General features: G+C 41.3%; 1 protein-coding gene across 3 annotated transcripts in view; it reads right to left on the bottom strand.

Moving 5' to 3' along the window:
• The window catches only part of thsd7ba (thrombospondin, type I, domain containing 7Ba), a 266,155-nt gene that overhangs the window by 21,770 nt on the left and 227,838 nt on the right, over positions 1-16,547 (bottom strand). For all 3 annotated transcript variants that reach the window (XM_046845273.1, XM_046845275.1, XM_046845274.1), the window contains 6 exons: positions 15,868-16,001; positions 13,314-13,470; positions 9,006-9,147; positions 6,116-6,231; positions 5,574-5,691; positions 802-947 (listed from right to left, as the gene is read on the bottom strand). In XM_046845273.1, the coding sequence (XP_046701229.1) occupies positions 802-947; positions 5,574-5,691; positions 6,116-6,231; positions 9,006-9,147; positions 13,314-13,470; positions 15,868-16,001 (813 nt within the window). The remainder of the gene's footprint in view (positions 1-801; positions 948-5,573; positions 5,692-6,115; positions 6,232-9,005; positions 9,148-13,313; positions 13,471-15,867; positions 16,002-16,547) is intronic.

Below are 16,547 nucleotides of genomic sequence, written 5' to 3'. Positions count from 1 at the left end.
TGAGATACAACGTTACCTAGGCAACCGCAAGTTTGCTTGTCGCTAAGTCATTTGCATATCGGATGCGAGTTGTTCATGGCCATCATGGCGAAAATGCTAGAGTGGAAAAAAATCATGATTCAAAACACTCATTTTTTAGACAGAAAAACCAAAGAGTCACTGAAGGGATGTGTGTTTTTGAGGCGAGATGTTAAAAGCAGAAAACTTTAAAAGTGTGATGTGCTTGTCATCCAAAAGTTTTAAAAGAACCACCTCAGTAATGACTCAGAGGATCGAGGACAGAAAACCCCAGACGTTTAATTAAACCGGGCGAGAAAGCAAGCTGACGAATGGGAGATGGAAATCAGAGGACGTTTTTCTTTTCTTTTCGACTGAACTGCTCCTTAAACCGTGGACGTTATCTGAAGTTCACTCACGTCTCAAGGTCACCAAGGGTCTGCTATTCGCCCAAGCGTGGGCTCACACCTTTACAAAATTCAATTAAAGCGCTCCAATATGGCGCCTACGGCTGGGCGGAGGGTAAAATTATCCCCCGGCTCGCTTTGTCTCGGGGGCAGGAAGGGTCAAGCGTGAAGGCCAAGAAAAAGAAAGAAAAAAAGAAAGAAAGAAAGAAAGAAAGAAAGAAAGAAAGAAAGAAAGAAAGAAAGAAAGAAGCAGCATGGGGTGGGTTTTTTTATCGAGCGCTTACTGCAGATGAAGACGCACAACTAATTAACCCGCGGCTCGAAAGAGAGAAGCATGTGTCCGAGGACGCGCTAAAAACATTTTCAATTACCCTCAGGGGAGACGAGAGACGTTTACCTCTACGTAGCAGGATGACCAGTCTCCGAGCAGCCAGCTGTAGCAAGGCCTGATAGGACACGGTTTAGTCTGCGAGAGCTGTGAAGGGCACGGGCGTCCTTCTTCATGGGCTTCCTGGAGGACACGTCGAGATCTGCTCGTAACACCTGCATGGGAAAAGTTACAGTTTACAATTTTTTATTCCTCTAAAACCACAACATACAAATAAACACAGATTTACACTCTATGGACAAAAGTTTGCGAACATCTGACCATTAGCTTGAACATCCCATTCCACAAGTAGTGCCAATTAGCTTTTATAATAATCTACATTCTTCTCGAAAGATGTTCCACTAGATTTTTTGGAGCCACAATGGTGTTAGTAAAGTCATGTATTGATGTTAGTGAGGAGGCCTGGGGTGCAGACAGGGTTCACCTTCATCCTAATTGGTTTAAAACTTCATAGAAGGAGATCTTCCAACCCATGGAAAGCTGATCTTCATGGAGCTGAATTTGTGCACTTTGTTTAAACAGATTTGGGTCTCCTGAATCAATGAAGGGAAAATTTCATGCTACAGCATTTAAAAGCGTCCTGTACAACTGTGTCTCCAACATTGTGGAAGCACCAGATATGGCTTATTTCCCCAGGAGGAATAATCAAGGAAGTTATACGTGACAATATGCACCTTTCTGATATATCCGATCTACACACGTATTATCTGTCCAATCTACACACCTCTGTCAAATTTACACACTTCAATTTAATATCCACAGTGCCCAACCTAGACCTGATATGTCCAATCTACACAGTGTCCAATCTACATACTTCTGGTCTTACTAATATACATGCTGTCCAACCTACATACTTCTGTCCAATATAAACTTTGCCCACCCAAGGCACTTCACATCTACTCATTTTTGATCCACCCAATATACACACTGTCCAATCTACAGTACACACTTTCCAATATACACCCTACCAATCATTCCAATATATACACTGTCTAATCTACACACATCTCATCTGTCCAATATATTCACTGTCCAATCTACAGTACACACTTTCCAATATACACCCTACCCATCATTCCAATATATACACTGTCTAATCTACACACATCTCATCTGTTCAATATATTCACTGTCCAATCTACTCACCTTTGATACACCCAATATACACACTGTCCAATCTAAACATTTCTGATCTGCCCAATCTACACACTTTCCAATATACACCATACCAATCATTCCAATATATACACTGTCTAATCTACACACCTCATCTGTCCAATATATACACTGTCCAATCTACCCACTTCTGATACACCCTATATATACACCGTCCAATCTACACACTTTTCAATACACACCCTATCAATCATTCCAATATATGCACTGTCTAATCTACTCACTTCTGATCCACCCTATATATACACCATCCAATCTACACACTTTCCAATAAACACCCTACCAATCATTCCAATATATACAGTGTCTAATCTACACACATTTCATCTGTCCAATATATACACTGTCTAATCTACACACATCTCATCTGTCCAATATATACACTGTCTAATCTACACACATTTCATCTGTCCAATATATACAGTGTCTAATCTACACACACTTCATCTGTCCAATATATACACTGTCTAATCGACACACATCTCATCTGTCCAATATATACACTGTCCAATGTACTTCTGATCCATACAATATTCACACCATCCAATCTACACATTTCTAATCTGTTCAATCTACACACTTTCCAATATACACCCTATCAATCATTCCAATATATACACTGTCTAATCTACACACATTTCATCTGTCCAATATATACACTGTCTAATATACACACCTCATCTGTCCAATATATACACTGTCACTACAGCACTACATGCTTCTGATCTGTCCAATCTACACAGTACCAGCAGCAGAATTCAGGTCAATGAATAAAATACCATTTTGCATAAAGGTGTAATGTGAGGTCTCAGTGAGAAGATATCTGTTAGACATTTATGGAATAAGCCTCCAATGTCAGTGTTTTGTAACAGCTTTATTTAGATTTTTTAATCAGGACTGAAGATTTGACACTTTGTAGTTTCTCTGAAGGAAAGAAAAAAATGAAGGAATAATGTTTATAGCCGCTATAACATGCTAAATCTGGAGTTTCATAAATAAAAAAAATACAGTGTACCAATAACGGGATAAAGACTACATCAGTTTTTTCTTCATTAGATCGTGTTGTTGATTGTTTCACTCTTCCAGCACCACACACAGAGGTTTATTTATGAGACGGACCGTTTCCTCACACGTCTCTCTGCTTTTCTTGCTTTGGTTTGTACTTTTAGCTTGTGTTGTGAGTTTTCCTGACTCTGCACAATTCTCTTTCTTGATAATGGGTTTTTCTCCGCTCGAGGAAACGCGGCAGCATTAGCATGCAACTCAGCGAGTCCTCTGCATTATTAACACTGTGCTATAAATCATAGTTGGGGATTATGTGTTAATGATCCTGGCCCTCTACCCAAACACCCGTCCACCCCACCCCACCCCACCCCGACACCCCCCTCGCCTTCTCCTGATCCAGAATGAATGATTCATCAGTCACAGAAAATAAATATTTCTTTTTTACTAATAGCATCGTCATTAGCGTCGTTGCTAATTCCCTGTCAGTGAGGACTCGTTTGGCTCGGGTTTCCACCTCACTACCGAGTGTTAATGCTTCACACTGAAGAACACACTCTAATTGGCAGAGAGTTGGACGAGCAGAAGAGCTTCAGCTGCTCGCTTCACTCATTAAAAATATTCACTGACCATCATTAATCTTTAGCCAGCTGCAAGTCTGAAGCTCTAACCCTACAGATCTCACAGCGCAGACACACAGACATACAGATGCACAGACACACAGACATCCAGACAGACATCTGAACACACACACACAAAAGCACAGACAGACAGATGTTCAGACACACAGACAGGCACAGAAATGTACTGATGCAGACGTACAGACACACAGATGCACAGACATACACACAGATATGAAGACATATGTACAGACAAAAAGACAGACAGACAATCAGACTCAAACATGCACACATGTCTGCCTCTCTCAGACATACAGACGCAGAGACATACAGATGCACAAACCAATTAGATAGACAAGCAGACATACCGACACAGACAAACAGACATGCAGACATAGAGACACAAACTCGTAGACATACAGACAAACAGACGCAGAGACACACAAAAAACTATCTATCTATCTATCTATCTATCTATCTATCTATCTATCTATCTATCTATCTATCTGTCTGTCTGTCTGTCTGTCTGTCTGTCTGTCTGTCTGTCTGTCTGTCTGTCTATTTTTTTAGCTTTTTTAGTATGTCTAATTAGCGCTCTCTCTCTCTCTCTCTCTCTCTCGCTCTTTCTCTCTCTCTCTCTCTCGCACTCTCTGTCTGACCCTCTTTGTCTCTCTCCTCATGAGTCTTATTCTCTTTCTTTCGGTCACTTTGTCTTTGTATCTGTCTCTCTATGTGTCCTCTATTATATCTGTTTTTTTTACTTGTCTGCCTTTTTCTCTCTCGTTCTCTCCACCCCCCCACCCCTATTCATCCCTGCAGGTTAAATTGACAGCAAAACCAGGAAGTTCTCCTCAGGTGTTTCTCTAAATTGGGTGGTTAATAAAAGGTGAGAACCTAAAACCGGAGCCTTTTCCCCCGAGCTTTCGTTCCTCTACTCATTTGTGGGTTTTCCTCTCAGGTGGCGCCTCTACGTGCCGTAACACACTCACTCACAGTGTGTCATGCTTCTTAATGAAGGTCTAGTCCACCTCCTTCTCCTCATGAAAATCACAGTAGGGTTTTTTTTTTTGCTGGATTCTTGTTAATGGGCTCGACTCGGTGTTCCTGGAAACGCTTCTATGCTCTCAGGTTCTAATTATCCTGTTCACATTGGAGTTACTTCTCAAAGTTTCTCAAATATGAACACATATGTAGGAGCTTCTCATTTTCTCATTAAGGGTGTTTTGACGCATGACCTGTGATGACCTGATGGTCCCAGCTATGACCATAAGATCCCTTTCACCAGGTTCTTTCATGTGTAATGTGTAGGAAACCTGGAGTTTATGGTTCCAACAGTCTAAAGGACTCCTTGGAAACATGCTGGGTTTCAGGGACCCTGAGAGAACATGCTCCTTAAAAACTTTCAGAAAACACCAGACCTTGCAAACACAGGACCCTATATACAACCCTAATATACAACCCATGGGATAGAGGACCCTGGAAACACAAACCCTTAGAAACATGGTTCACTTTTGAAAACAGAACCCTGGAACAAGGAATCATGGGAATTGAAAAAAAAAACCTTGTTTTAGAAATCTAGACCCTTGGAAACGTACATCCAGGAAAATTAAGGGGTCTGTGAATATGTAACAACAGAACATAGGTACCCAGGATTATAGGAACCTGAGAACTTGACTGTCAGAATATAAGGTTCCTGAAAAAAGGACCTTTGGAACATAGGACCTGGGAAGTGGTAGCTCAGTGGTTAAAGCATTGGACTTTGGGTTATGTTATGTTATGAGTTCAAATCCCAGCACCACCAAACCAGGCCCTTAGGAAAGGCCTTTAATGTGTTTAGTTGTAATTGTAAGTCGCTCTGGATATGGGCATCTGCCGAATAGTGTAAATGTAAACACAGGATCTGAAATACTAGACCCTGGGAAACCAGGACCTTCGGAGAATAGAAAGTGTTTTTAAAATGTAAACGTGTTTTAAAATCCATACCCTGGTTTCCACAGCTGTGTGAGCACTCGGTCCACTGGGTCCATTCCGAGAGCATGCAGCTGATGGGACAATCCACACGGCAAGCTTCACTTAGAGTCCAGGGCTGAGACAGTGCCAACTGAAAGAGAAATCTGCATTAATTAAACCCCAAATGCTCGGTTCTAACCCTAACCCTAACCCTAACCCTAAAATCAGCAAATATGTAAACATATATTGTATCTGACTTCGGCAGAAAAAAGGAACTCATTTACAGTATCTTACAAAAGTGAGTAAATCCCTCACATTTTTATGCCTTGAAATGTAGCTGATTATAACTACAAAAATACAATTTTTCCCATTTTATACATGAAAAAGGTGTAAAATACTCAGGTTGCCAGATTGACTATTACGGCTCCAAACTGTATTGAAGCATATAGACTGTAAAAACTACTGCGATTACATAATAAACATTGTATTATATGTACACCAACATAGTGAAGCATGTGTGTGTGTGTGTGTGTGTGTGTGTGTGTGTGTGTGTGTTTTATGGTTTGTTTTTTCACCTCGTCGCACACACTCAGATCCACCAGTTTGCTGTCACTGCGTATACAATCAAGCAGCCGAATTCTGGTCCCTTCACCACACACAGCATGCTCACTTAGCATGCAGCTACTCCAACCTGGAACACACACACACACACACACACACACACACACACACACACACACACACACACACACACACATGTTACACTCAATGTTCATTTATACATGTTATAAACATATACAGACACAGGCACACACAGAGAAAAAACATATATACACATACATTCTCTCTCTCTCTCTCTCTCTCTCTCTCTCTCTCTCTCACACACACACACACACACACACACGTATGTAGATAGACAAAATCACAGACGCAAGCACACACTTATACAAACACATATGCTAGTGAGACACACAGATGGCAATATGCAAGCAGAGATTTATGCAACTTGGCGCGCGCACACACACACACACACACACACACACACACACACACACACACACACACAGTTTGCTATAACACATCGGCCTTTGTTCCATGTCTGTTTTGCGTGCTTCACCTCTCGTCCCATGATGCATTACCAAACGCTTTAAACGTTAAGATGTGAAGATTAAAAGGCCGCTCTGAACTTTATGACATCACAGCCTCACACATTCCTTCTCCATGGCGCGCTAATGGTCTGTAGGATTGATACGAGTGTGGATATGATTTCTGCACATGCATGTAGGGCATCTGGGAAAGCAGACGGAGAAGCTGTCGCTCATCAGTGCACTGTTTATGGCTTGTTGTGTTTCGGGGGAGATTTATTAGAATCTAGAGGTCACGTGATAAAAGAAGGAATGATTCGGACCAGAGGACCCATAAGATTTCGAGACCTATAGAGATTTTGTGTGCACGTCCTGTAAAAATGAACGAATCAATCTGTGAGACGACTCGTTCTTCTGAGTCACATTAAAGGCTCCCAAACGACTCATGAATGACGCATAACTACAGAGAAGAATAGCAGCCATTTGTGGAAGCTATATTAGAGCACATTTGATTACTATACATTTCGACTGTAGTAGATCACTAAGCATTTAAAGGAAAAGTAGATCACTAGAGATTTAATGGGAAAGTAGATCACTAGCCATTTAACGGTGTAGTCGATCACTGCCCATGTAAGGGCACTGTGAAGGTGTTTTATAAAAGAGGAGAGTAGCCATTTGTTGGACATGCTGGATTACAAGCAGCTTTGGGGCACATTAAATTACTAAACATTTTAAACATAAAAGATCACTAACCATTTAAAGGAAAAATAGATCACCAACCAATTAAAGTCCAAGCTAACTTGCATTAAACTGCACAATGGAGGAGTTTTCTAACAGAGAAAAAAAGCCGCCACTGTGGATTGCAAGCTGTTTTAGAGCACATTAGATTACAATCCATTTTGTCTGTAGTAGATCACAAGCCAATTAAAAGCGTAGTGGATCACTAGCCAATTCAAGGCATAGGAGATCACTCCATTCAACAGCCATTTAACAGCAACATGACAGTGTTTTCATAAAACATAGAAGAATAGCAGCCATTTGTGGATTACAAGCTGTTTTAGAGCACAGTCATTTACTTTACATTTCTGCTATAGTGGCTCAGTAGAAATTTGAAGTCAAGAAGATCACTAGCCATTTAAATGAATAGTGGATCACCAGCCACCATTAAACGGCACAGTGGAGGTGTTATCTAACAAAGAATAGCAGCCAATGTGGATTACAAGTTGTTTTAGAGCACAATAGATTACTATACTTTTTGACTTTAATAGATCACTAGCCATTTAAAGGCATAGAAGATCACTGGCCATTTATAGGAAAAGTAGATCACTAGTCATTCAAATAAAAAGTAGATCACTGGGCATTTAAAGGAAAAGTTGATCACTAGCAATTAAAAAGGAAAAGTAGATCACTAGCAATTTAAAAGGAGAAGTAGATCACTGGCAATTTGAAGGAAAGGTAGATCACTAGCAATTTAAAGGAAAAGTAGATCACTGGCAATTTAAAGGAAAAGTAGATCACTGGCAATTTAAAGGAAAAGTTGATCACTAGCAATTTAAAGGAAAAGTAGATCACTGACCATTTAAACATGTAGTGGATCACAATTGTGTGTGGTGTAAAGAAAAGAAAAAGCAGCCATTTGTGTATTACAAGTTTTGGACTACAAAATATTTGAAAACACAATGGATCACTGGTCAATTAATGCCACAAAAGATAACTAGGACACATGTTTACTTGAGACCTTTTATAATAACAAGAGTAGATGGTCAGACATGTCGGGCTGGAGGACGTTACTGGTTGTTTTAGCGCTAGTCGTGTTTCTGGTAAAACGGATCACGAGCCACGCTAGATCATCCAAAGTAGATCATTCAATATTTCAGGACAAACCAGATTACTAGCCATTTGAGGGCGCTGTCGTTTGCTATCCTGCGTTGTCTGCGCCGCTCAGTACGTCGCTTCGTTATTTTAGCTGCTACGGAAGCGCAGTTCACTCTGCAAGCTTTTCACACGCAAGCTTCAATTTAAACCTGGTGTATAAATCCAGCGTGGCTGTGAGATGGACTGTAAAAACGCTCACTCCGTCCTGCTGCATTTTTATCTGCGCTTAAGTGAAGCGTAAACTCGGTAGAAATCAATTAAAACACAGAAGTGCACCTATTAAAAAAAAAAGCACTTAACATGATGGTCAGTAAAATCAGCGCTATTGAGATTTTAAAAGCATTCTCTATCATTTTAGTGTTTTCTTTTTTTCAGATCACTGACACGTTCTCTCTCTTCTTCAAGGCTTCACATCTCTCCTGATACGCCTCCATTTGTCTAATTAGGATCACAAAATGCTTCGATTGCCTTTTTTTTTTTGTGCGTATCGGAGGGCTTGATTTACCAGAGACGTTGTACTGGTAGTTGAAACAGTTGGCGTTAAAGGCGCACGGCTCCGTCTCATTTCTCCCGGGGCAGGTGGCGTGGGCGCTGGGGGGGCGGAGCATCTGTCTCGTCCTCGTCCTCACAGAGTTCGCATCACAAGACTGCACAAAGAGCACACACAAACCTTCGTCATCTGTTAGATAACGTTCTTCACACTGTTGTGGCGGAGAAAAAGGCCAGTTAGAGTTAGAAAACAAACTCAAATATATTCTTTCTGGAAGCGTTCAGCCCCGCCCACTCCCGAAACAACTCCTGAGGTATGTGCAATGTGTTATTGTGTACGAGAAACCAAGATACCTCTCAGCAATGTCCTTCCTATTCATACCAGACTTTATGTTTCTTTATGTTCTTCTTCAGATTATTATTTCTGAGAAGGTTCTTTGCCTTTATTTATATCTCTGACTTGTAGACGGTGATGCGCTCCTTCCTTATTTCCCCAGCAGCGATTCTCAAACCGACCCAAATCAAAATTCTAATGAATCTCCAGCAGCAATGAAGCATTTGTAATTCTAATTAACGTTGCGCTCGGAGAAACTTGCATGCGGTGAGGACAAAATGCAAATGGATGGTGATGAGACACGAACCGAGGAAGATCTTCACCGTGTCCCAGCTGCTCAGTGTAAAGTGTCAGTGTGTTCGGAAAAAGGCTAATTAGTGGTGAAAACTACTTCTGTGCATAAAAACTGAAATACAATCTGTTGTGGAGAAAAATAATACACAGCAGAAAGAGATCTCATTGTTCACTGTAGAACTGGTGCAAAAACTCCTCCAGTCCAATCAACTAACTGTAGTCTAATACCATCTCTAATGAGAAAGACAGAAAGAAAGAAAGAATAAAAGAAAGAAAGAAAGAAAGAAAGAAAGAAAGAAAGAAAGAAAGAAAGAAAGAAAGAAAGAAAGAAAGAAGAAATTCCTTCAATTCCAATCTCTAATAAGAAAGAAAGAAAGAAAGAAAGAAAGAAAGAAAGAAAGAAAGAAAGAAAGAAAGAAAGAAAGAAAGAAAACAGGAAATCCATTCAATTCCAATCTCTAATGAGAAAGAAATAAAGAAAGAAAGAAAGAAAGAAAGAAAGAAAGAAAGAAAGAAAGAAAGAAAGAAAGAAAGAAAGAAAGAAGAAATTCCTTCAATTCCAATCTCAAATAAGAAAGAAAGAAAGAAAGAAAGAAAGAAAGAAAGAAAGAAAGAAAGAAAGAAAACAGGAAATCCCTTCAATTTCAATCTCTAATAAGAAAGAAAGAAAGAAAGAAAGAAAGAAAGAAAGAAAGAAAGAAAGAAAGAAAGAAAGAAAGAAAGTAGGAAAAAAAGAAAGAAAGAAAGAAAGAAAGAAAGAAAGAAAGAAAGAAAGAAAGAAATTCCTTTTAATTGCAATCTCTCATGATAAGGTTTTGAGGATTTTTGTCTATTCGGCTGTTTTGCTGGACATGTATTTGGCGGAGCAGCGCTGCGCTTTAAGAGCTTTAGGACGCGTATGGTGGGAACCGAGTCGGCGTGTTGGTCAGACTACGACAGTACGACTTTAGACCTGCGCTGCCTAGTGTCCACCTGGTGAATTTCCTCTCTATATATAGACAAACTTCTCCTGCTCTCTGGGTCAAATCCTTTTTTAACTGTGCTGCTCTGTGTGTCACTGAACCCTGTCTCAATGACTCCATTCCAGACAGCGTGGTACATCTGCCAGGCTTCCAGCTGTTCAGAGCAGCTCGGGACACTGAATCAGTGTGGAAATGGCGAGGCAGTGGAACATGCTTCTACATCAATGAAAGGTGGTGCACAGATGTAACAGCATTGAAGAAGTTGTGATGTCCTGATCTAGAAGCGCTCTTCATCACCTGTAAGACTTTCTACTCGTCACAGGAGTTTTTCCTCTTTCATTCTGCTCAGTGTTTATTTTCCTCCACTAGTGTGCAACAGCTGGCCGTTCGGATCGCAGACACTGAGCACCAACACCTGGAATCTGCTGTAATCATTCTCGGGGATTTCAATAAAGCAAACCTTAAATGAGAACTCTCAAAATTCAAACAGCATATTCTACAGAGACAAAAACATGTTGGACCACTGCTACACCACGATAAAGGATTCATATCGCTTCATCCACAGAGCTGCTTTAGGACCACCGCCTAGTTCATCTCCTCCCTACATACAGGCAACAACTTCAATCTGCTAAGCCTGTAGTAAGGACCATAAAAACATGGACCAATGAAACAGAGCAGTTATTACACACCTGAGAAAGGACATTAGAGTGGTGAAGAGGAGCAACTCTAAAAAACTGGAAAATCAGTTCTCAGCCAGCAACTTTGCTTCAGTGTGGAAAGGCCTGAGAACATCACATCCTCCAGCTCTGTAGGAATCAACAACTGGTTGATGATCTGAATGAGTTTCGCTGTAGTTTTGAAACTCTTTGTCTCACACCTCTCGTTTGTTCTGACCATCTCACTGCTAAACAATCAACACCTCCAGCAGCCCCTCCTCACCCTCTCCCTCTCCTCTCCCCCTCCTGTACTTCAGATCAGGAAACAAAAAAGAAGGAAGCACCAGGACCAGGCAGAGTTTCACCAGCCTGTCTAAGAACCTGTGCAGACCAGCTGGTGTCCATCTTTTCACAGATCTTTAACAGGTCACTGGAACTGTGTGACGTGCCTGCCTGCTTTAAACATTCCACCATGATCCCCATCCCAAAAAAAACTAAAGTCACTGGACTTAACAACTACAGACCAATTTCCCTAACATCTGTGGTCATGAAGTCATTTGAGAGACTGGTGTTGGCTTATTTGAAGGACATCATTGGACCCTTGCTGGACCCCTGCAATTTGCTTAGTGAGCAAACAGGTCTGTGGATGATGTAGTGAACATGGGACTGCCCTTCATCCTGCAACATCTGGACAAACCGGGGACTTATATGAGGATCCTGTTAGTGGACTTCAGTTCGGCCTTCAGCAACATCATCCCAACACTCCTCCAGACCAAACTGATCCAGATCTCTGTTTTGAGACTGGGGAAACACCAGCCATACTATCAGCACTGGTGCCCCCCCAGGGATGTGTTCTCTCCCCACTGCTCTTCTCCCTGTTCACCAACCACTGCACCTCTACAGACCCTCTGTCAAGCTCCTGAAGTTTGCAGATGACACTAAAATCATCAGCCTCATTAACAATTGTGTTGAGTCTGCATACAGAAGCGCGGTTCAGCAGCTGGCTGTCTGGTGCAGTCATAACAACCTAGAGCTCAACGCACTCAAAAATGTGGAGATGATTGTGGATTTCAGGAGAAACATCCCTGCTCTCCCCCCACTCACCACCATGAACAGCACTGTGGCAGCAGTGGAGTCATTCAGGTTCCTGGGCACCACCATCTCTCAGGGCCTAAAGTGGGAACATCATTCGACTCCATTGTTAAAAACCTCCAACAGAGGAAGATCTTTCTTCAGCTGAGGAAGTTAAACCTGCCATAGGAGCTGCTCTAGTCAGCCATCATGGAGTCTGTCCTGTGCACTTCAATAACTGTCTGGTTTGGTCTCAGCTACACAAGCAGATATCAGAAGACTACAGAGGACGGTTCAAACAGCTGAAAGGATTATTGATGCTCCCCTGGCCACTCTACAGGAACTGTACACATACAGAGTGAGAAAAGGGCCTCAGAAAATCACTCTGGATCCCTCACATCCAAGCCAGATGTTTTTTGAACTTTTGCCGTCTGGCCGATGCAACAGAGCACTGAGCACCAGGACAGCAGGCACAGGAAAAGTTTCTTCCCCCAGGCATCTAGCTCATGAACACTGGAACACTCCCCATTGTGCAATAAAATATAAATATGTGCAATACCAATTTTAAAATCTTTTTCTGTGCAATAAAACTCTTTATTTATTTTCTTTATAAAAAATGTGAAATAACTTTTGTTCTTTTTTTATTTCCTTTTTACATTAAAAATGTGCAACTGAAAGCTTTTTCTGATTCTGATCTAGTTTCAGTCTAGAATCTATCTTCAGTAAAAGAAAGAAAGAAAGATAGAAAGAAAGAAGGTTATGTTTCTAACCTATACCCCATAGTTACTATACCTTAGCTCCAGATTGGGAGGTGGGAGGTCAGTGGTTAAGGCTCTGGGGTACTGATTGGAAGGTTGGGGGTTCAAGCCCTGGCATTGCTAAGCTGCCACTTTGGGGCCCTTTGAGCAAACTGCAAATGAATATTTTAAAGCACCTTTCTTTCATCTCAACCCCCATGTTCTCCATTTTCCATCGTCATGGTGTCCTAAGAGGACGGGGGTTTTTACCATGGGACACGAGCTCCAGTGACTCCAGGGCGACATCACGCAGTCATCGGGACACGGCAGGGTGCAGGTGCGAGCCTGAGCAGGAACATCATCCTGATCACAGAGAGAGTCATTAACACTGTGACTCTCATTAACCCCATCCCCATGCAATACACACCTACAGAGAGAGAGAGAGAGAGAGAGAGAGAGGGAGGGAGGAGGTTATTAGTGTGTGGGTGTGAATGTGGACCAGTGCGGTGGTGGTGGTGGTGGTGGTGCTGGTGCGGATGCTGTATTTCATTTCTCTTTTATCCTTATTGTCTGAGTCAGCACAGTGTACACTAAATGAAGAGAGGAAAATAACAGACAGAACTAAAGCATTGAGGAGGAAATTGGACTTTGGTGTGTGTGTGTGTGTGTGTGTGTGTGTGTGTGTGTATGTGTGTGTGTAGCGAGCTTTCAGTTGTGTGTGTTCATTTTTCACGAGTGCCTGTTTGACAGTCTGCATTAATACACTGTGCTGAAACAGATTCCTATACAGAACTATACACTTGTATACACTAATTTGTATTTGTTTTAGTTTATTCGTTCTGTTTTTCCGTTCTGTTTTTTCGTTCTGTTTTTTCGTTCTGTTTTTTCTATCTTTTTATCTGCCAATCAGTCCGTCTGTCTGTGTAACTTTCTGTGTTATTATAGAGAGAAGTTCATTTATGCCATACACATTGTAGCAGTTATGCTACAAAGACAGACAGACAGACAGACAGACAGACAGACAGACAGATAAACCAAACAACAGAAGACAGACGTTTGCAGATACAGTAAATGCTAATATTCATCTTTTCATCCAACAAACTCTAAATTAAAGATCTGTCATCATTAAGCTAACTCCTAGCTACCAAAGCACTAATTGTTCCTTGTGTGTGTGTGTGTGTGTGTGTGTGTGTGTGTGTTGCCATAGAAACATCTCGGAGAAGATGGACCTCTTTCAGAGATGTGGTGTTTAATTACAGTAATTCTGTCATGATGTGAAGACGTGTTAACTGTAATTATAGAGGACATGACTGCATGACTCAGCATAATAACTGTGTTTACACCTCTGTGTGTGTGTGTGTGTGTGTGTGTGTGTGTGTGTGTGTGTTAATTGTCTGTACTTTGTATAACTGTGTTCACACCATGCTGTGTCTGTGTGTGTGTGTGTGTGTGTGTGTGTGTGAAGTGTCTGTACTTTGTGTATAACTGTGTGTTTACCCCATGCTGTCTGTGTGTGTGTGTGTGTGTGTGTGTGTGTGTGTGAAGTGAAGTGTCTGTACTTTGTGTATAACTGTGTTCACACCACACTGTGTGTGTGTGTGTGTGTGTGTGTGTGTATGTGTGTGTGTGTGTTAATTGCCTGTACTTTGTGTATAACTGTGTGTTTACCCCATGCTGTCTGTGTGTGTGTGTGTGTGTTAATAGTCTGTACTTTGTGTATAACTGTGTTCACACCATGCTGTGTGTGTGTGTGTGTGTGTGTGTGTGTGTGTGTGTGTTAATTGCTTGTACTTTGTGTATCACTGTGTGTTTACTCCACTCTCTCTGTGTGTGTGTGTGTGTGTGTGTTAATTGCCTGTACTTTGTGTATAACTGTGTTTACTCCACACTCACTGTGTGTGTGTGTGTGTGTGTGTGTGTGTGTGTGTGTGTGTGTGTGTGTGTGTGTGTGTGTGTGTGTGTGTGTGTGTTAATTGTCTGTACTTTGTGTATAACTGTGTTTACATCTTGTGGATCTTGTGGAAGGTATAGAGTGTAAATAATTTTGTGTGTGTGTAAATCTGGACTTTAAGTGTGAGCACTAGGCATTGTGTGTGTTTTGTGTGAGTGAGTATGTGTGTGTGTGTGTGTGTGTGTGTGTGTGTGTATGTGTGTGTGTGTGTTAATTGCCTGTACTTTGTGTATAACTGTGTGTTTACCCCATGCTGTCTGTGTGTGTGTGTGTGTGTTAATAGTCTGTACTTTGTGTATAACTGTGTTCACACCATGCTGTGTGTGTGTGTGTGTGTGTGTGTGTGTGTGTGTGTGTTAATTGCTTGTACTTTGTGTATCACTGTGTGTTTACTCCACACTCACTGTGTGTGTGTGTGTGTGTGTGTTAATTGCCTGTACTTTGTGTATAACTGTGTTTACTCCACACTCACTGTGTGTGTGTGTGTGTGTGTGTGTGTGTGTGTGTGTGTGTGTGTGTGTGTGTGTGTGTGTGTGTGTGTGTGTGTGTTAATTGTCTGTACTTTGTGTATAACTGTGTTTACATCTTGTGGATCTTGTGGAAGGTATAGAGTGTAAATAATTTTGTGTGTGTGTAAATCTGGACTTTAAGTGTGAGCACTAGGCATTGTGTGTGTTTTGTGTGAGTGAGTATGTGTGTGTGTGTGTGTGTGTGTGTGAGTGTATGCTTGCATGTGTTAATATGTATGTAAATCTGAACATATATTTTATGTGTGTTCATGTGTGTGAATAAATACTGGGACAGTGTATTAGTATCAGTGTGTGTACATCTAAACATACATGTGTGTGTGTGTGTGTGTGTGTGTGTGTGTACCGGATCTTGCGGCTCTGCACTCCCTCTCCACATGTGCTCCCTTCATCCACAGTGTTGATGGAGCAGAAGGACCAGGACTCTGTAACCCACTGATACACTGCACACACTCCCCGACATGGCACGACCTCAGACACCTACACACACACACACACACACACACACACACACACACACACACACACACACACACAATTAGCCAAGGTATGTAACTATGAAAAGAATAATGTAACTGTATATAATAAATGATCTGCATAAATTTGCATAAACATGATATGCTAATGAAGTGGGCGTGACCATTGGAACAGTAACCCGTATCTCCATCTGTTCTCAATCTGTTCATCATTCTGCACTTCTTTCCTGAAAGAAACAGATTTATTAAAAAAAGAAGAGAATGTGACCCACTCCTCTTTCACTAATCATGCTTTCTTTTTTTATTCCCATTTTTATTTCTCTTTCACATCTCTGCTTCTTTTCCTCTCCTTTTTCCCTTCATTTCTCTTTCCCTTCATTCCTCTTGCCCCCTCTCTAACAGATGTGTCTCTGTGTCCTAATAATCTTGTAAAGATGATGTTTGAAGGAGATGAGCGAGTGATGAATAGACGAGTGGAAACGAGTGATAAACACAGTAAAGATTCCGGAGAGACTGATTTAAACACAATAGTCACATGCTGCGTTGGAAA

This window comes from Silurus meridionalis, chromosome 3 (genome assembly GCF_014805685.1).
Source record: "Silurus meridionalis isolate SWU-2019-XX chromosome 3, ASM1480568v1, whole genome shotgun sequence".
Classification (NCBI taxonomy): domain Eukaryota; kingdom Metazoa; phylum Chordata; class Actinopteri; order Siluriformes; family Siluridae; genus Silurus; species Silurus meridionalis.
Note: the sequence above shows the minus strand (reverse complement) of the source record. Positions and strands in the feature narration are given on the sequence as shown.